The sequence below is a fragment of the Melanotaenia boesemani genome, chromosome 15 (genome assembly GCF_017639745.1).
Source record: "Melanotaenia boesemani isolate fMelBoe1 chromosome 15, fMelBoe1.pri, whole genome shotgun sequence".
Classification (NCBI taxonomy): Eukaryota; Metazoa; Chordata; class Actinopteri; order Atheriniformes; family Melanotaeniidae; genus Melanotaenia; species Melanotaenia boesemani.
In genome coordinates, this window is record NC_055696.1 from 8,202,923 (window position 1) to 8,224,016 (window position 21,094).

General features: G+C 39.9%; 1 protein-coding gene across 7 annotated transcripts in view; it reads right to left on the bottom strand.

The window, feature by feature from the left end:
* ltbp3 (latent transforming growth factor beta binding protein 3) overlaps window positions 1-17,378 on the bottom strand; it is a 36,830-nt gene extending 19,452 nt beyond the window's left edge. For 6 of the 7 annotated variants that reach the window (XM_042008471.1, XM_042008475.1, XM_042008474.1 and 3 more), the window contains exons 1-4: window positions 16,758-17,378; window positions 2,032-2,310; window positions 1,794-1,957; window positions 1,604-1,709 (exon numbers count right to left, since the gene is read on the bottom strand). In XM_042008471.1, coding sequence (XP_041864405.1) covers window positions 1,604-1,709; window positions 1,794-1,957; window positions 2,032-2,310; window positions 16,758-16,995 — 787 coding nt within the window. In that variant the 5' untranslated portion in view covers window positions 16,996-17,378. The remainder of the gene's footprint in view (window positions 1-1,603; window positions 1,710-1,793; window positions 1,958-2,031; window positions 2,311-16,757) is intronic. The other variant, XM_042008472.1, reaches the window with a different exon arrangement.
* Between the last annotated feature and the right edge of the window lie 3,716 nt (window positions 17,379-21,094).

Below are 21,094 nucleotides of genomic sequence, written 5' to 3' on the forward strand. Positions count from 1 at the left end.
GATGGGTAAATAAAAACTATAAAGCCCCAAATTTTTTTTAAATGTATTTTGGTAAATCAGAATTTCCAAATTCAGCAGCAAAGTTAATCTGGAACAACCCTAAAGTCATGTTTTTTTACTCTGAACATCTGGGGTAGCTAATTAATTCTGCCTTCAAAATCCAATATGGCTGCCATACTTGTGAAAAGTGGTGATAGGGGCAGTAATGTTGTGTTTACTAGCACTTCTGTTAGTTTGTGGCTAATTAAATCAGTAACACACATAGAGAGGTCCAAACTTCATCAGTACATATCTTGCTATTATGTTTAAATGCACAAAATACAACGTAAAGTGCTTTCATTACCTTGTATTGCTAATAAATGCTAGCCTAGTCAGTGCTTTCTGACTTCATTACCAGCACAGAGCTTCAACTTCTAAAGCAAGAGGAACACAGCATGGTCATACTCATGGATGTTTATAAAAAGAATATGATTGAAGTTTGGCGCCAGACTCCGACTCCATCAGTCATTGCGCACACATGTTCTCAATTTGATATTAGAGTGATGAGATCACATGGGAAAACAACAGAGCATCTCAAGTTGCCTGTCTGAACTAGCTTACAGGTGTTGCTTCATTGTTTAAATGTCTAATATAACATTGGCTGTTGTCCATTTAGGAGGTAAGAAAAATATTCATTTTTTTTTTTTTGTTTTAGCATTTCTGGACATGTGTTCAGAGGCATCAAAGTTACTGAGTTTTGAACTTCTTTCTATGTCTTTCTCACATATATCTACCTCCATCACTTTTTATCTTTCTAAATAAATGAGACAATCAATGATTTGGAGATAGGTTGCACAGAGGAAGGTAAGTCTGTATGATTTCTGATTTGTACATTTAAATTGTAACTTAACACTTTCTGCTTTTGATTTTGTTAGAAGCACATGAGGAGCCTGTAGCGGCATTGTTGAATGAGAAGATTAGGCCACTTTCATGCCAGTGCATGGCATAATGGCTAAACATTAGCTTAATGGCAACGATGTCACTGTATTTTGTCTTCTATGACAGAGTGAGCAACTGTGAGGTAGTTTTATTACTGAGCTGTGAGAACCCAGCATTTTGTGTAAATGCACACTGAAAAAAAAAAACTAATTTAATGGACTATCTTTGTTATTTTCATGAAAAAGGAGGCACTTCATGATGGACACGTGTAACAAAACTGACAGCACTCTGGGCATGGACCAAACTAACCAGACGTACAGTATCAGGTTTTGTCAAAGGCCGCATTGTCTGAGCCAGAACTGAGAGACAGAATAATAGCAGAGTGGAAAAACGTGAGTAGCCAAGATTTTCTTGAAATTCAATCTTCAAGACAGTGATGACGGTCCTGCTCTAAGCAGGCCCATAGGAACATGCTTAACTAGAGGGTTATTTTCCACATTCTCTTTTTTCGTCTCACTGTCTGTGTGCAGTTTTTTTTAGTTTTCTCCTCCCCACTCTTTCTCACACTCCTTACCACGCCTACATCTAACTTTCATGCATTCGCGATGAATGTGTGACATCTGCAAAGCTAAAATTAAAAGCCATTTTAAAACAAAATAAGGTATCTCTGTAGTGTATGACTCACTTGGTAATTTGGGGCACTGATAACATTTGTTTTGTCCCCATGAGTTCCCCACACTGCCACAGCAATCCTCCTGATTGGTCAGAACAGGAAGTGGGTTGCTTTTGCACTAAAGATGGAGAGATGTCATCAGCTGATATGACTAGAATTATCAGCTTCATTGCTGACCGCTGATGCCTGCAACTAAACTCACGGCTTGTTTGGGTGTGGTCTCCTGGAAGCAGCGCCCCTTTGGTTTGTTGCGAGTTGGGGTTGGGCGCAGCCCTGTCTTGCGAGGGACCTTGGCGTCTGATTGATCAGGAGGCTGAATGACCACAGAGGTGTCTGGCGTGTGGTGAACACGTACGTTAATCTGGACTGAAAACAGAGAAATGGTCCGATGAGACACACCAAAATCTAAACTTAAACATGCTGAAGCACATGATGAATACCTTCTGATGAATGGTGTCCCGATTGTGACACGGGTAGGGAGAAAATCGAATGCGTTTGTGTCAACTGGGTGCGCCCTATGTTTGACTGCTCCACATGTTTTTGGCCATTGGGCTTCGGAAGTACAGGGTACATGGGCTGCTTGTTGCCGCGTGCTGCCTGAGCTTGCTGCGTCTGCTGGAGTGGAAACTGGCAGAGTCGACCGGTGAAGCCTGGAGGGCACAGGCAGTGCTTCCTGGAGCTGCATACTCCTCCGTTCATGCATGTCAGGGGACACACAACTGCATGAAGAAAAAGAGAGCAGGATAGAATTAGTACGATAATATAAGAAGAAAGTATATTTTAAAATAAGAAGCCTCATCAGACTGAGGCAGCTGATTTAGAATCCTTTGATTAACTACTATATGATCTTATTCATTATTTGTACAGCCTTATGATTTGGCATAGATTTTAATGCACTGTATACATTAGTGTATAATTAAATATACATACAGTATATTTGTCAGACATATTGAAATTCTTGCAGCTTAAAGCAGAGTCTATTAGAGTATTCACTTTGAACTTGAGGACTGTAAAGATCTCATCAGCTTCAAGGACTGAAAGCTTGCTCCAGGCAGACGGCCGAGCAAGAAAGCAGGTAAAGTCGTTGATCTATGTAACGGTTTCATTCAGACATATGGGAAAGATCTTGAAGCCTGTGGGAAAGCTGCTAGCTGAAGAGAGGTTCACGGCACATGTACTGTTCACTACACTTTTACTGGGTCTCCCACTGTGTTTATTCAACTGCACAACAGAACAATCGGAGCTGCTTAGAGAGATAGATGGATAGATGGATAGATAGATAGATAGCGAGACAGACAGACAGATAGACAGACAGACAGACAGACAGACAGACAGACAGACAGACAGACAGATAGATAGATAGATAGATAGATAGATAGATAGATAGATAGATAGCGAGATAGATAAATAGACAGACAGACAGACAGACAGACAGACAGACAGACAGATAGATAGATAGATAGATAGATAGATAGATAGATAGCGAGATAGATAAATAGACAGACAGACAGACAGATAGATAGATAGATAGATAGATAGCGAGACAGACAGACAGATAGACAGACAGACAGACAGACAGACAGACAGATAGATAGATAGATAGATAGATAGATAGATAGATAGATAGCGAGATAGATAAATAGACAGACAGACAGACAGATAGATAGATAGATAGATAGCGAGACAGACAGACAGACAGACAGATAGATAGATAGATAGATAGATAGATAGCGAGATAGATAAATAGACAGACAGACAGACAGACAGACAGATAGATAGATAGATAGATAGATAGATAGATAGATAGATAGATAGATAGATAGCGAGATAGATAAATAGACAGACAGACAGACAGATAGATAGATAGATAGATAGCGAGACAGACAGACAGACAGACAGATAGATAGATAGATAGATAGATAGATAGATAGATAGATAGATAGATAGATAGCGAGATAGATAAATAGACAGACAGACAGACAGACAGATAGATAGATAGATAGATAGATAGCGAGATAGATAAATAGACAGACAGACAGACAGACAGACAGATAGATAGATAGATAGATAGATAGATAGATAGACAGACAGACAGATAGATAGATAGATAGATAGATAGATAGATAGATAGATAGCGAGATAGATAAATAGACAGACAGACAGACAGACAGACAGATAGATAGATAGATGGATAGATGGATAGATAGATAGATAGATAGCGAGATAGATAAATAGACAGACAGACAGACAGACAGACAGATAGATAGATAGATAGATAGATAGCGAGACAGACAGACAGACAGACAGACAGACAGACAGACAGACAGATAGATAGATAGATAGATAGATAGATAGCGAGATAGATAAATAGACAGACAGACAGACAGACAGACAGACAGATAGATAGATAGATAGATAGATAGATAGATAGATAGATAGCGAGATAGATAAATAGATAGACAGACAGACAGACAGACAGACAGATAGATAGATGGACGGATGGATGCCAGGTTGAAACTGACTGCATATTTATTCTGTATACTTATTTATCTCTACTTATATAAAATTAAAATAAATTAAAATTCATTTTACACTGGAATTCAACGCAAGTAAATAACTCATATTAAACTTTTTTTCTTTTCTTTTTTTTTTTGCTGTTGTCAAAACAGTGTGGCACGGTGCAACTAGATTATTAATTTATTTATTTATTTATCTGGCCCTGATGCCCATCAGGCTGCATGGAGGTTGATTGTTTGCTCTATTGCTTCACAACAAGAAGGTTCCTGGTTTGAACCTCGCCTGGAGCCTTATTGTGTGAGGTGTACAAGTGCATGCATGGGTTCCTTCAAGGTACTCTAGCTTCTCTGCACAGTCTAAGAACAAGCTTGTTAGCTTGATTGGTGTTTCTATATTCTCCCTAGGAGTCAGTGTTAGCATGAGTGGTTGTTTGTCTTTCTGTGTTGGTCCTGTGAAGGATTGGCAACCTGTCCAGGGTGTTCCCTGCCTCTCATCCCCCTGCAACTGTAAATTAGGATAAGTGGGTATGGACAATGGATGGGCCAATCAGGTTTGTAGAAATCCAAGGAAAATGCTTTCTCAAAGGTTGTTTTTGCGTTTTTGTTTTAATCACCCGGGACAGAAAAACTGAACATGTCTTGGATTGTAGGCCAGTAATCGGTTAATTTGTGAAACACTTTATCAAAAAGATTCTTGTGTCACAGCCAAAAACATTTGATGCTACTATGAATTTTTTTTATTCTTAATTTAAATCAGATCATACTTAGATTGAAGAAGATATTTATGCTGCATGTGATGAAACACTTTCTAGGTGGAAAACTAAACACTTATACCTCCAGCCTCTGCTGGTCTTCTGACCCTCATCACATCAAATGTGTTCTTATCATATCCTCACATCCATTAAAATTAGGACTGTGTGTTTCCCATCATTTTCTCTTAATTAGCTCTGCTTTACTAAAAGGAGAGAAGAGAAGAGAAGAGAAGAGAAGAGAAGAGAAGAGAAGAGAAGAGAAGAGAAGAGAAGAGAAGAGGAAGCCTCTTTCTACCTCTTCTATTTGTAAAGTTTGAACAGATGGAAGTAATTAGATGGGGACTGCCCAGGAGTCTGGGTTGAGATGTAATTAGAGGACAAGATCACTTTAAACACAGCAGGGATATCCTCACATAGTGAAAGTTTGACCAAAAAAAGATATGAAAGCATGATGGATAAGGCAACTTTTCACAAACACCATGTGTCAGTGGCCTTTAACCACATTGACTGAAAGCAGGCAGTAACACGCAGAATGAAGCCTGAAGGCTGCAGGCATGACAGCAGAACGGTAATGAGCAGCACAGACTGAGGACTCCCTACTTAACTCTGTCAGATGGCCTCAGTAACAAGAGCTTCAGTTTCCATTTTTAAAAGTTTGTCTCAGTACTGAATTAACAGTTTGAGGAAGCTGGGAAAGATGCAGGAGATAAAAAGTGAGAATATAGACAGAGGGAAAGCTAAAGCACTTCTTTCCAAATGTTATTACACAATCCAAACCAACAGAGACGGAGGAGATGACATACTGCAGACAGAGTCTGGACTGAGGCTCCATCTGGCTGGGAAAGTGTCTGACTGAGATCGAGCGCTGCAGTAGCATGTGCTACACTAATGAATACAAAGAAAAAAAGAGGGGAGTCATGTTTCATCATTTGGGTTACGTTTCCCAGGGTGGAGACAGGGCCGAAAGTTATGTGAATGAGACCATTTGATGTTGTGAAATGAATCCAAAATGATGTGACACACAGTGTTTATTACAGAAACAAAACATTTCACATCACTGTCTATGAACTGTATGCAGTATGAAGCAATCATACGGATTATGTGATTAAATAAATAAACAACAGCACTGTCCAAATTTGCCCACTCAACAGAATTAATTAATTAATATGCTGATAATGAAAATGCATGCTTCTTTTTGGAAATGAGTCAAGAGAAATCAGAACAGGAAACAAACAACAGCAAAAGTGGACCAACATCCTAAAAAAGAAGCATCAAAGTGGCAGAGATATGACAACACTTCCTGTGAGAACGTTCTGCTTATAGTGAAAGCAGATAGAGGCTTTATGAGTTTGGCCTTAAAACTCAAAGAGATATTCTTTTTTTTCTAATGAGTTTTATGAAGTACTTATGAGTGTGAGTGAGGATTCAGTGTCTTACCTGCAGAAGATAGTACACAGAGCAGGCTTGATTAAAAGTTAGGAAACATTCAGACAGGGGAGCTAAGCTAAGACCCAGAATGAGGCCACAGAAAAGCTCATTTTGACGATCTGAAATTATAGCAAGGTGGCTAATGTTGACTGATCAGTGCTGATCAGCTGAGTCCATCAGGAGTTGTTGGTTAGCTCACTGCTGGGCATTATTAGATTTTGAAAATTGGGAAATTTTAATTGCTCTTTCAGGCTTTCCACTCATTTCTACTGTGTTCTGAATGTTTATTTTATAATTAAACCAGCAGACCTTGGAGTCACACCGAATCAGTGTCAATATGATGAGCTACCAATGTGCCTGCACGTAGCAACCCAGTAATTTTTCAGTTGAAAAAAGGGACAATGTAAAGAATTGTCTGACACAAAAGTGGTTTTAAATCACTTTATAATTATTCAAAATGGTTAACTTGTGTTAAGTAGTGAAAAAGTGCTTTTCTTTTGGCATCCCTTAGCTTAGCTTCTGTCCGTTGCTCCAAACTGAGAGTGCTTTGACTGCTATCTGCTGCAAATATATTACCCATAAGTGTTGCACTTCAAGTACCACCTTGAAAAAAAAAGTCATTTCCCTTCATATCCAAACGTTACTGGAACAATTGAGCTGTAGAAATACACTACTTTCACTACTTTTACATGTTAACCAAAACCAGAAACGGGAGGGGGTGTTGTCATTATAAATGACATTTATGTGAAGGTTAGGAGTGATGAATAGGCCTGTTTTCAGGAAATGTGGTGCCTTGTTTGTGTCACTAAGCCATTTACGGGATCTAAATCCGCACCTCTTATCCTCTCATGTCTGAAAATATACTTCTGAAGTTGTGCAAAGAGATTTGGCAACTCCTACTGTGGCATTAAATATGAATATTATAACCCAGTTTTGCCTTAAAAAAGCCAACATTACTGAAAAAACTAGTTTTTGAAAACTTTAGGTTAGGCTAGTTTTTTTTTTTTTTTTTTTTTTTTTTTTTAAATTGAGAACTTTGTTAATTAGGCTAATTGTCCTTGCATTTTCCCTTTGTTATGTAGCAGCTGAATAAATAAATTTTTAATTATAACTGAGACTAACTTAAACAGCATTTAACAAACACCTATTCTCATACAAGGGTAAATTATGTTCCCACATTATCACATTTTAGCATCAAACCAAAGCCTTTAATAACAGCTGGCATTACAGCTGCACGTCATGCTCCCATAACTACATCCTGATTATTCCATTCTGTATAAATAATCTATGTTGGGTCTGTTTGTTTTCAGAGCTCCTGGAGGAATGAATGATTTGTTATAATCACACATAGTGAAGCTTCTGCTTCATTTCTGCCCCTTTCATTTGAGCTTGAGTCACGCCAGCAGTGCACAGCGTAATGTTTTCAGCAGATCTTGTATGTAAGTGGGCGTGTTTGTCTGCATGTGCTATTAAGTGGAGGGTGTATCATCTCCCGGAGAGCCGCTGTGGTTAGCTGACTGTGCCACATCATATACTGAAAATAGCAGAAAGCCTAAAAGCTGAGAACGTAAGTGTTTTACTATCCAGCACACTCTTCCATTAAATCATCACCTCAGAGTTCATTAGCAAAAATCTATGATCCAAAACCCCTCTCTGACTCCTTCGGAGTGAAAGTTTCAGATGCAGCCATGCTCTGTTTTTTGCCACACCTTTGTCTTTGCAGATCTAACACATTCCTGAGTCTAGAGGTAGTATGTTATTAAAAGAGAAATCAAACGTGCCTAAGAGTTATTTGGTGGTCTGAGTGAATGTGAGGTATGAACAGGGCTGCATGGCTGGCTGAAGAAGGGGAGGAGGTGGGACTTGTGAATGTGAAGCGGTTCAGCTATCATGAACATTATTTTCCACATGTTCTAGTCTAAGAAAATGGAGGAAGCTGGGAACAATCCAGGACTTGAAAATGACTCATTTTTGCATCTGTGGCATTTTCATGATCAGAATCTTCGTTAATAAACAGCATTCGGCGTAATTAACTTTATTATTAATGACACACTATCAAAATGCGTAGCTTTTTCCCAAAATATGTCTTCATTTAAGCCTAAATTGCATTCAAAGTTGAGTATTCCTTTTCTTTCAAGACTAATTCAATACTGAATGTTGGCTTTCAGGTATGTTCCAAGAGTCAGGAAACATATAATTTTCCCACCCAACTCTTATTCAACCAGAAGAGTGAAGAGTACTGGTTAAAAAGACAGGAGGGGGATCTGTCTTTAAGGTCTTATCATCAGTGTTTCTGATGACATAATAGGAGGCTTTAATATGTCAGATCTCCTCAGCACAAAAGGGTTGAGAGAATATAGCTTTGTTCTCATATTTAAGAGGGAAAAAAAGGGAAACGAAGCAGAATGAAGAATTGAGGAGGGAATGTAAAATCCAGAGAATAAAGATTAATATGGTGTTTTAGTTGGATTATTGTGATTCCTTAAAAAAAAAAAAAGAACAAAAAAACATACTGCGCATTCCTCAACTGCTAAGTAAGCAAACCTAGTTGAACTAACAGGACCCACTAAAACACATCATTTGCACCCATAAGAATACATAAAGGCAGAATCAACATTTTCCCATGTTTTGCCATAATACTGATCAATCTGGTAATAAATAATTAAACATTTATGTGAGCTAGCCGTTATTTTGAAAAATGAAAAAGAAAATGTACATGTAATGACAAAATAAAGCTATAATAAAGTATTGAAAAAAGAAACAGAAAGCATGAAGCTTGTCCTTTGAGTGCCCTATGAAAACATCCTCACCCACACACACTCCTGTCTGTCTGGAGATGATGCATCATCAGCCCCCTCCCTCACCACATCGTCCCCCAGCCGCAGCCGCACCCTCACCAGCACAAAAACAACAAATTACAGCTCCACAAACTGCTGCTTTCTGAACTAGAAACTACTACAGACATCACCCCCGACCATACACATGATGCAGCCGCCTGATCTGAGCTTTTTTTTTTTTACTAAAGTCTTCTGGCAGAACTTCAAATAACAAGTCTGCAGGATCCAGACGCTAAAATGTGATGATGCCAGTAAGTCACTTTCCCTCTGATTCAGCCCCTTGCTGAATCACCGTGCTTAGACGTTCTGAAGTGGGCAGTTTTGGGCCAACGTGCAACTGTTTCCATGATTTTTGCTTAGGAATCATGATGCAGCTTTTTATTTGTAATGCTGATGCATATCACACATAAAAACTTATTTAGTTTTAGTGGAATAAATTATCACAAATTCAGTTTGTGAATTTTTTTTCCTTGTAAACTCGAAAAATATTTCCTCAAGCACCTTTCCCCCTGTACGCATTTCATAACACTGTAGTACTGTTGGCCAGAATTATAAACATCCCTGATTGTAAGTAAAAAATGTCAAATAATTTCAACAATAACAGCAGGCAAACAAATTGGGTGTTTCATTTTCACTATTCCCGTGACCTGAATTAAGTTCAAAATTATAATTTTGTTGCATTTATAAGAAGCTAATTGTTTAACATTTCTTTCCAGCAAAGGAGAGGACAGGAGTGCTGTCAGAAAGTATCAAAAATATTACAGAGATAACACAATGGTCAATTACAACAGCTGAAAAGAAATGGGCAAACACTTTATTTAATATCAAGTATTTAACAACCATAAGAGATGCTTGCAGAATCTGGCACATCAAGAAGCAATGAGAGACGTAGTGATTTCAGCCTGTTACATAAACTGAACACTTAATCAGCTAAAGCTGCATGGGTCAAAGAAAGAAACATACAACGTAAGACTAATTTCTGTTAAAACCTTCAGTCATAAGCCACAGTTGATCCAGTATAATGTCTTATGGACAGAAGAAAGAACATAGAGCTCTATAGGAACACACGTATCAGTTTACTGGCAACCAAATTAAGCCCATTAGAGAAAAGAGCAACATTCAGGCATGTTAAAAAAAAAAAAAGAAAAGTTTTGTCACTTTGCTGGTCTGGTGTATTCTGGTGGAGGAAAACTGTCTGGGAAGCATCGTGTTGTCATTTCCAAACAATTTGAGAGTTCTTATTCTAAAGAGAGAAAGATTAGTCACAGGTGGAAAAGATTCAGGACAGTTGTCAGCTTTCCCAGGAGCGGAATTCCCAGCAAGTTTACACCAAGATCAAACCATGCACTGCTCAGAGAAATGGCAAAAACCCCAACAGCTACATCTCAGACATTGTAGGCCTCAGCTAGCATGTTAAATGTTAAAGTTCATGACAGTATAATTAGAACAAAGACTGAACAAGTATGGCTTGCTATGAAAGGTTGCCAAGAGAAAGCCTGTTCTCGCTAAAAAGAACATGGCAGCACAGGTTAGGTTTGTAAAGTAGCATCTGAACAAACAAGAGGTCTGGAACATTGTCCTAATGAGACCAAATTGTACATGTTTGACCATGATGTACAGCACCATTTCTGGTGAAAACCTAACACAGCATGTCAGCACAAACACCTCATACCAGCTGTCAAATATGGTGCTGGAGAGAGGTGAAGAAATAGGCTTGTTTTCCAGACACAGGATCGGGACACTACGCAGCCACTGAGTCGACCATGAACTAAAGTATTCTAGGGTCATTTATGAGGCCGTCTGTCTGACAGCTAAAGCTCGGCTGAAACTGGGTCATGCAGAGCAACAGTCCCAAACACAGTAGTAAACTAAATATACAACACAATGAAAAAGGAAATAATCAAAGTATTGCTGCCACAGTCTTAGACTCGACTGAAATGCCACGGTGGGAGGAGTGTGTAGCAAACCTCAATGAAATGAAGCAACATCATAAAGAAGAGTTAGCAAAGTTCCTCCAAAGGATGTGAGAGACTAATTATTTAAGATAATCACTATCATGTCTACACAATTATCATAGTCTTCTTTCACCTGTATTAAAACAGCTGTGAAAAAACAACAGAAGTGTCACATTTCCACACTGTTGCTTACAATTAGACAGAGTTGACTGACCTTTAATGTCCTTTCATTGTGCTTCTGTATGCTACTGTGGACATGACATATCTGCCACTGTCAGATTTACATTTTCAGTAACTCTGACTAGCATTGTGTAAGAAAGTGGTGAGGTTCAATTTACGGTCAATGAGAAACCAAAATAATAACCCTCAAGCAGCTAAAAGCAGCACAAGGCTTCAGTAACAGATGTTAACTCTCAGTAGGATCAGTCCTATGAGCGTTCACAGTCCGTATGACATTGTTATACAATTTTTCTACTTCCATGACCTGCGAGAGCTGTGACTGACGACACCTGCCCCCACAACAAGTGAATACATTTCTGCTAAAAGCTGCTGTTTAAAAAGAAAAAACAGGAGAATGGTTGCCGTCACATGACGTACTTCCCTTTACCATTACCTCCAAAGCAGGAAGCCATGTCCCCAAATACACTGACACTTAACTGGCACTGGTGAGACCACATACCACATGAAGTGTGGCTCCACAAATGAACTCCTGCAGCTGAGCCAGATGTGGCAGTAAATGACATAATCAGTGCCTTTTTGTGAAAACACCCAGAAAATCTGAGTGGCGTCGGCTTCAGCCATCCAAACATCAGAGCATCACGCTGCCAGAGTTGAGCACTGTCACCTGAGGCATTCATTAATTTCCAGTCAACATAAAACAACAGCTTGTTAACATTAGAGAAACAGAACATCAGCTGTCATTAAGATCAGATGGGATTTAAGTAAGGAGACTTCCCATTAGCCTAATCTAAATCACAAAGTTCTTGTGTGGGCATGAATCCAGCAATGCCCTGTCCTGTCCCTCCCCTCTGGCAGACATGTTTGTGGAAAGAGAGCCAGACAGAAACTTGGCACCAGAGCAGATGATGTCATATAATGACTATCTAAAAGATTTGGCTATAAGGACCAGAGGGGCAGACAGGTAGAGGAGTGCTGACAGTGCTCTGCGGAGATTATGTCAGATACCTGCCCCGTGGGATCCTCAGCAGAGGAGCGCGTGGCAGGTAACGTCTGTAAGCTGCTCAGTCACAGGCCACGCTGGCAGAGCTTGTGTTTTCCTGTTTATCCTGGCTAATCGCTACAGCTTCAGGGTCCTGCACGCCGTGGGTGCAGTCCCAAGCACTTGCATTCCTCCGAGGGGCTTTAAATAACTGCTCCGTTTCTCTCCCTTGCTACGCAAATGGGAGGAGAGTGTTAAAGATGGCAAAGAGGGTTGTTTGTTTGACTTGAGTTCAGTACACTCCTCTGGAGCACACTCACATGCAAATATACACAGTTTCCTGTGACGATTGGGGGGGGGGGGCTCTAATTGCTGCTTTGTTTTTCAAATTTAATTTTATGTGATCCTTTTTCCACTTGCACAAAAGGAGTGGCTTTTTTCCGAGACTGATGACATGCAAGAGTCTAATTTCATGGGAAACTCCTGCAGAGATTATGTGGATTTAAGCTCTGAATGAAAGATGGGCTGCAACCCTGACAAAAGTAGGAACAGAGAAAACTGTCCGTGGATTTAACCCTTTTAATAACCAACCTGCTTTTTTGGTGGCAGAGGCATTGAAATCAAAAGAAATCAGTTGGGATAGATACAACCTTAATTCAGGCAGGATGTTTGTGTGTTAGTCTGTAGCTCTACAGTGCTTGAGAAGCAGTGGTAAAAGGTTCATGAGAGCAGAGGCCCTCAAATAACCTCATGTTTTGCCATCTTGACAAGCATAAATAGACTGGGAGAGGTGACAAAATGTGGACTGTGTATATTAAAACTCAGCCTTTACAAGACATTGATGGTCAGGCTGCAGAGCAACATGATGCATATTTCAGGTAAGAAGCTTTTATGATTAATTAGCTGCAAATGACCGTGCATGAGTCCCAGAGGGTGTTTGTGTTTAAGAGCGTGTCAGAGTAGGAGCTTTGCCCACCTTCGCCTCAGAGTTCAGTCCAACCTGTGGCATAAATCCAGAGTGCCACAGCTTTTTGGTTGCTCGTGTCAGACGGCCTTCTCCAATGTTTGGCATAAATGAAAAAGGAGTGTGTGGGGAAGAACAGAGGGCTTTGAAAGGCAAAATAAAGTCACCTCCCTACACAAAGAGAAAGCAGAGCTGACCCTGTTTCACTGTATCTAACTTCACTTTTCTTCATTCTCAGGCTCCCATGGACCTCTGACCCATGCTAAGACAAAACAGACCACAAGGTTGCTACTGTCACTTTATTCTAAATACAAAACCACATGGGAAATCTCGGAATAGGCATTTCCACTTGTCATGATGCCCATTTTGGAGGGGGACAAGCCCGGGCTTGGATATGATAACACCGCTTCCTGTGCAACATGAGGCCCCATGTTCTGAAAAAGATGGGAATCCAAAGCAGCCTGGGTGTCTGGTGGCCGGATAAAGGCAAGATACCAACAAGAAGAAGAGGAGAGACAGCGCTCACAGGGCGGTCTGGAAGCCGAGCAGCTGCTGTCGCCAAGGCTGATGGATGGGAGCCTCACACTTGGCATAATTCTTGTTGGAAGTACACTTCACATTCAAAACAATCCCAAGCATGTTCTTGGTCATTTCAGTCAGACAAACACATTGCTGCGATAAAATAGACAGCAATCAACTCCTAATAAACAGGGACCAGGATAAAAAAAGATATGGAAGACGATGTGATGTGATCAGCACAAAGTAGTTAATTTAAAGTTTTTACAGTTTTGTGCTTTAAAAACCAAAACATATTTCTAATTTCTTTCTCTAACTGTACTCATGTTTTGAGTTTATTGGACTTATTTGTCCAATAAAGAATAAAAATGACTTAGTTAAGTTGACTTTGTTCATGCTGAGCTTCAGCCTCGCTGAACACTGACATCACAAGTGTTCAAATATGGAAAAGTCTGCATTGTTGCTGTTATAGCAATGGCCATTTTAACACAGGAGAGAGAAATTTCCACTTGTCCACACCACATTCCAGCGCTCACTATGAACAACACACACCTCCTGCTCAGGCTCAAGTCAAACCCTCTATCCTTTCTCCCCAGAAAACTCAGGAGAAGACCTTTTTTAGATACTTTAACTATGAGATCCAGAAGACAGGTGACTGTATGGTGGTTTTCATTATCCAGCATGAATGTGAGGCCCTGTGAAGTATTCCAGGAATCTAATGTGTCTCTCTTGAATTATTGACACAGGAGCTCTAAAACATGACGCACCATGTGGAAATTAAGGCAAAAGAGGAAAGACTGGAGTATTGGCCAGCTCTGACTCTGCATGGTGTCAGAGAGGAAGAAGACTGTCACAGTGCAACAACAGCAGGATTTAGTGGAGCTTGAAAAAACAAAGGAAGACAAATTCAGGCTGCTCTTGTCCACAATTACAACTTTCCTGAGCAAAACTGTGTAGGAGCAAAGCAGTTATGAGTTATTCTTACTGTCTTTGCTGTGGACTTTCTACAGGCTGTTTCTCTTCTTCTTAAAACCCAAACACAAACTTGTGTATGCATCCAGACAGGCTGATGAAGTGCAGACAAAATCACTGACTTTAAAGGAAAAAAGTGGGGTTTAAAGAGGGAGAGATGTGAGTTTTGAGGAATGAATGGAAGGTAGATCTGGAGCCAATGTGTGTCTGCAGAAATGTGAAGCTGTATCACATTAGGCTTGCAAATAACCACTACTGTACGTCCTTTTCCCATTACCATTGCATTAAAATCAACCAGTGTTCATTTACACTGGTGCAAAAAAAACAAACTATTATCAATTAAAAATTACTTGGATTTTTTTTTTCTCATTCTTTCCTCTAAGCAAGATAATGAGGTTCAGTGAAATCCATTTCTGGGACAAAGACTAACACAGACTGGAAGACTCCATGTCTCACCACAGCTGATCTGATACAGCTCAGAAAAGACTCCACTCATGCCAGCCAGACACTGGGGTGAGAGAGAGAAAAAGCATAGATCTAAAGGGTACATTTATATGCTATATAATGAGCTATATATAGTCTTACTAATTAAACTGCAAGATGGGAATATTTTCCAGCATTTAAAACCCTTGATGAACCTAAAACTTCACCTCATCTTAGCTACCTATTTATTTGCAGAGTTTTAGCCTAGTTGTCAGGATTCTTATTGGCATGAGTTTACTGTGGATATCAGTAGCATCAAGCTGGAATCCGTTAGAAAGAAGAAAATGACTTTTCAGGGAATAAGGTCATAAATAAATCTGATATAGTTGACAGACAGTATACTGGTTATAATATGACTCATGGTGATTGGAACAGAGCATCACTATCCTAGATCTAGGATTTCCAATTTTTAAAGATCATAGTGGAGTGTAAGCACATGTGGTACAAAGAGTTTAACATTACTGTATTTATTCTCTGTTAGGTTATTACAACGCCACTACAGAGCATGAGCAGATTAGGGAAAGCGCAGAGGGGCTGCTGCTGAAATCTGACCAGTCCCTGAAGTGTCCAATTATTGCTGCTTGATGATCCATGCTAATATTTTGCCTTTTTATATGAAGTTCAACCCTTTTTAACAAATTAATCACCTATCCGCTGAGCCATAATCAGTAAAAGTTACAGATTGTGGCATATCAAGCATTTATTAATGCCATTTGTGTCTTGATGGAGATACAGATGATACAGAGGAACAAAATCAACATAGATGTTAATAAAAGTGTGTGGGAGGGAAACTGGAATTTTTGATGAGGCATAAATGCCGCCATTTCTGTAGAGCTGGAAGGCAGCATGATTGTGGGTTCCAATTTGAACTCAGAAGCTGGAATATTCAAGTTTCTAATTAGAAAAATGTCAGAAACATATTTTTGTTTGTTTTAAAATTCTAGTCAAAGGTGGCTCTTTGCTCAAATCTAAACAGTTATCAAAAGAGCTGGTGATATATATGTATATGTGTAAATGGATCTTGGATATAATTAACTCTTCTTTTTCTATTTTTTATGTGGCCAATTTATATCTGAGACTTAGAAAAAAATCCTACATCTGCCTCTGCTTTACTCACCTACAGTGACCTCACCTGACAATTACTCCACAGGACAGTTACATCCATGTGTTTGTCAGGCTACACTAGAAACACAACCTGGGCCAACTTAAAATGTACCCAGAAAGAAACTTAAAGTAGATACAGTGCATAATTCTTTCTGGGTTTTTTTTTATTATTATTACAGCTCATACTGCTTCCTCCCACTAGCTCACCTAACTTCATGGTTGGTCTTAACATTTTTCCCACCTTCAATAACATTAAAACTGAAATACCTAAGTATATCATTCGGTTTAATTAGGCCTTTTATGGAGTTCCATAGTTGTAATTAGCATTTTCATTGTCCACAAAGAGCCCTTTTATGAGCAAACAGGCCTTCATCGCCCCTCTGCAGCCTGTAAAGCTCAGAGGTCAGACAGCACTAATCGCAGCGGCCTATTGATATCCGCTCTTAAATAAACAGAACAGTTTCAGCCTCTGTCACTCACCGACCCTGAAGCCCTGTCCGATGAGCGTGTCGGCCCCCTGCCCGTTCTCCGCGATCAGGGTGGTGTTGTTGCCCTGCTCGCACGTATCGTGGCACTGTCCCTTCAGGCAGATCCGCTTGCAGATGAGAGGAGCGATGACCACCTTGAAGCGCTCCCGTGTGGAGGAGCGCTCCGCGCACCACACCAGCCTGTGGACGCTCAGCCAGATGACAAGCAGATGGGGGATCAGAGAGGGCATCCTGGCATCCTTCACTACCCTCTGCAGAGATCCGATGACATTAAATCACAAGCTGAGGAGTTCAGCTCCAGCTCAAAGGCGCCTGCTTTGTTAACCGAGGGAAAAGTTTGACGTCTCATGCGGTGGAGGAAAAAAAAGAAGAAGAAAAAAAGAGCGTCCCCCTCCTGTTTTCCCCCTTTGAAAAAAACAAAAAACAAAAAACAATTTTAAGTCCTTAGCTTAAAGAAGTGATCCGTCTGCGGAACCGCAACGTTTGGCATCTTTGGAAGTACCTCGTTTCTCTTCTTTTAGTCCCTCTTCTCTCCCTTCTTCTTCTTCTCGCCTGTTGCTTTGGAGAGTTGGAGAGCGGTGCGTATGTGGGTTTGCGAGAGAAAGAAGGGAGGAGAGGAGAAGGGGTGTGAGCCAACCCTCTGTAAAGAAACCTGGCTGCAGGCCAGCCAGGCGGTGCAGGAGCAAAGCTGAGAGTGGTTTCCTTGTTGGTTATTTCTCCCAGCACCTCCTCCTCTCTTCTGCTCAGCTCTGCTGCCCCCGCACAGACCCCACTCTGCAAATCACAGCTGCACAGCTGTGTGTGTCACTCTGACACACAAAAACTGTCACGAGCCTGTAATAAATCACCTGATACACCTTTGTGTCTATTTAGATGAATGTAGGCTATGTGAAAATATGACTGAGCTATGGAAACTGATAAATCAACACCTGCAGAAAAAGAAAATCTATTATTACCTTACTGATCTAGCGCTGAAGCAACAAGCAGTTATAACATTTCATTAAAGTGTCCTCCATGTTTCTGACCATCAGGGTCAGGCTGAGGTCAGCACCAGCACTTCCAGTTGTAGTTTTTTATTCTTTTCTTTGTCTGCTGATTGAGGATATTTGGCTAATTCACAAAAGAAAGGATAAATAAATCAGCAGAAACATGATTTTCCTAAGTCAGTGTATTGGGGATTTTTCTGCTTTCACTTTCTTTAAAATGCACTTCAGTTTTATTTGTAAAACGCCAGTTCATGACAAGTCTTCTCAGATAAAGCTCAATCTACACCAGTTATAATCCATTTCAATCCAGTTCAATCAGCCCACTTCTATATGATGGTGTTTGTATGTCAATCCATAAACCAACAGATTGTATCAACCCGTCTCTTTGATGCAGTTCTCACTTAAATAAATTTTAGATAATCATATTTCTTCATAGATAAAGGTAAAAAAAAATAGAAATATGGATCAGATATATACAATTAAATTTCAATTTCAGTTTTCATCCATAAAAGTTAAAATAAATGAATCCTTTGACAAACTTGTAATGTAAAGACCTTGAATCTAGACAATTGTATTTCATTGTTATGAGACAAGTGGCCCCTGGATATGAGGGAGCTGTATTATAGAAAAAGGAAGAAGCTTTTAGACTGAAACAGATCCTAAACTGGCTTTTTATGTGTTTGTATCTTTCTAAAACATTTTTCTTATCTGTTGTTGCATTTGTTTATATACGTGTTTCTTGTGCTACTCCATAGAGACAAATAGATTATAAAAAGGAAAAATAACCTATTCATTGTAAATAATAAAAAAAAAAAAGCTTACTTTGAGCCAAATCAGCAACTTTTCACATCTGCTGGTTTTATGACTTGTACATCCTCTGCATAAAATGTAAATGTGGACCTACAGTCTATGGTCTGAACAGACAAATATGACCAAGAACATGGTAGTGTTCATGTGGAATAACTTAGAAGTACATTACATGCTGCATTCCCTTGCATTTGGTGAATGATCAAGCAGTTTTACACTAAATGTTTGAATTTGATAGTCTATTCTTGGGGAGCACGAGGGGCCAGTTAGATTTTATGGGATCCCCATGCCCCCCCAGGTGCTACCCCTCTGACCCTGCCCTCACCTGTTTATATAGTTGTTGCTTTTTTTTTTAGTTATGTCTCTCTTGATAGTGGTCATTTTTGTCTTTATATAACCAGTTTATTTCTCTTTGTATTCCTTTTATGTTTCTTTATAGTTGTTTTCTGCATCTTTGTGGTCATTTTCCATTTTAAAACCAGTTTAAAGTTTATTATTCAGTGGTTCTTTAACATTGTTCTCTCTTTGTTGTTGACACTTTGCATCTCTGCTGTTTGTTTTGCCACTTCTTGAACATTATTAATCTCTTTCTGCAGAAATCCATCTATTTTTTTTGTTATTGATTTTAAGGGTCTGAACTTTTCCTATTCAGCACTGGGTGGGAAGCGGGGTACGAGTTACCAGTCCATCACAGGGAGACAGACGGCCATGCTCAGGATGGGAACCCGGGCCCTCAGAGGAGGCAGCACAGGGAGAATGAGCAGGAACCTTCTAGCTCTGCCCACTGTGCCGCCCTCTTTGTAGCCAGCAGGTGTATTTTTCATTAACATTTTACATGTGAAGCTTGACTCTCTGGGCCTCTGGGCCCAGTAGGTCTGTTCAGTAACCAATCCATCCTTGTCATGAAGCCAGACAAAGCTATGATGATGATGGTGAACTTCAGGAGCTACGTATTTTGCATGTACGCTCATATTTTATTTTCAAGGTGGAAATAATAACAGAATTTTATGAATGTAGAAAGTAGAAAAGGTTTGTTATAAACCAGAAGTGTATAAATTCATGTTATCATTTACAGAAGCAAGTAAAAACTTCTGCTCTGCCTGCAATGCAGGCCGTTGTGTTGTTTCCATCTCTGCAGCATCTCTAGTATCAGTGCAAATCACTAAATAATGCCCAACTAATGTGCCACACACTCCCATCGAAGCAGATGAGAGTCAGACAGTAAGTGACACCAGGCAGTCTGCAGAGCTGAAACCCGCTCTGACGCCTCACGTCATTCCAGTGATATCCTCAGCTGTGACTCTCGTCTGGGGAAAGTTAGTTTGCAGGGGGTGCAGGGGTCAGGCAGTGCGTAGGGTCACATGGGTGAAGAGTAAGAATGACTGAACGACAAAAAGAAAGAGGACAGAATGAGAGCTGAGTCACTTCCTCTGCAAAAAAAAAAGAGGAAAAAAAATAATAGGAAAAAAGTGTTTACTTTCAGTCGCAGAGGAAATAACTGCATGAGCCTGCAGAGCTCACAGGCCGCTCTCACATTTCTCTGCCTGAGCTGCTCGCCATCGCTGTGTCACTGGCTGCCAAGACACACACACACACACACACTGACACACATAATGTAAACACATTGTAGGTCGTACAAAAGCCATCCGTGAGTATTTGTTAGTACAATATAATTACTTCCCTTCTGAAAATGGAGACCTCAATGTTACACACTGAGCCAGAAGATAATGAGAGAAACAGAGGAGATAAACAACCATGTTGCAAAACCTAAAAATAAAAACACCTTTAACTGTTGATGCCATAGAAGATACGTTTATTATGGGGATAAAAGTTGCAACAGAATGGAAACAGTATTAATTAATAGAAACTTTATTTCCCAGTATTCCTGTTAAACCTTTCCCTGCTACTTGTTTAAAAAGGGAATTTCATTTGTTTTGTTTTTATTCCAAACTGCAAGACTTGGTATCAAGCTCAATGGAAATAACAATAGCTTTATCAATATACAGCAGCTTCTGATGGACGACTGGTGCACCGACTTATCCAAAACGGGAAAAGGCACATTGATTAGAAAGCTCCAGACAGCTTTTAAGGAAGTAAGGAAAAAAGAGGAGTTTTTAGTAGCTACATGAAGGGGTTTCTAGGGAAAAACAAGCTGGGAACCACTGATCTAGTTGAACTGCTGAGTTTATTGTCTTCATGTAAACGCACCGTGGAATGAACCTTGATATTTCATGTGGTGCTGCATCACTTCACCTCCTTTAAATGAAATGAAAACCATAAATTTTCATGAATTAGCAGCACAAATACAACATAATGATGCTACGGCCTTGTGGATGAAATGCAGCATGATGCCATCACACATTCAGGTGTTTCTGCTGAGCTTCTGTGTGTGCTTGTATGTGTGTGACTGCAGCAGTCCTTACTCAGCACTGAGAGATGAGCAGTGTGTTATTTGAGCTCTGTGTTTGGGTGTGACCACAACACCTACACAATCTGTTGGGCAATGTTTCAGTCGGTGTGGAAACTTTCCTCCAAG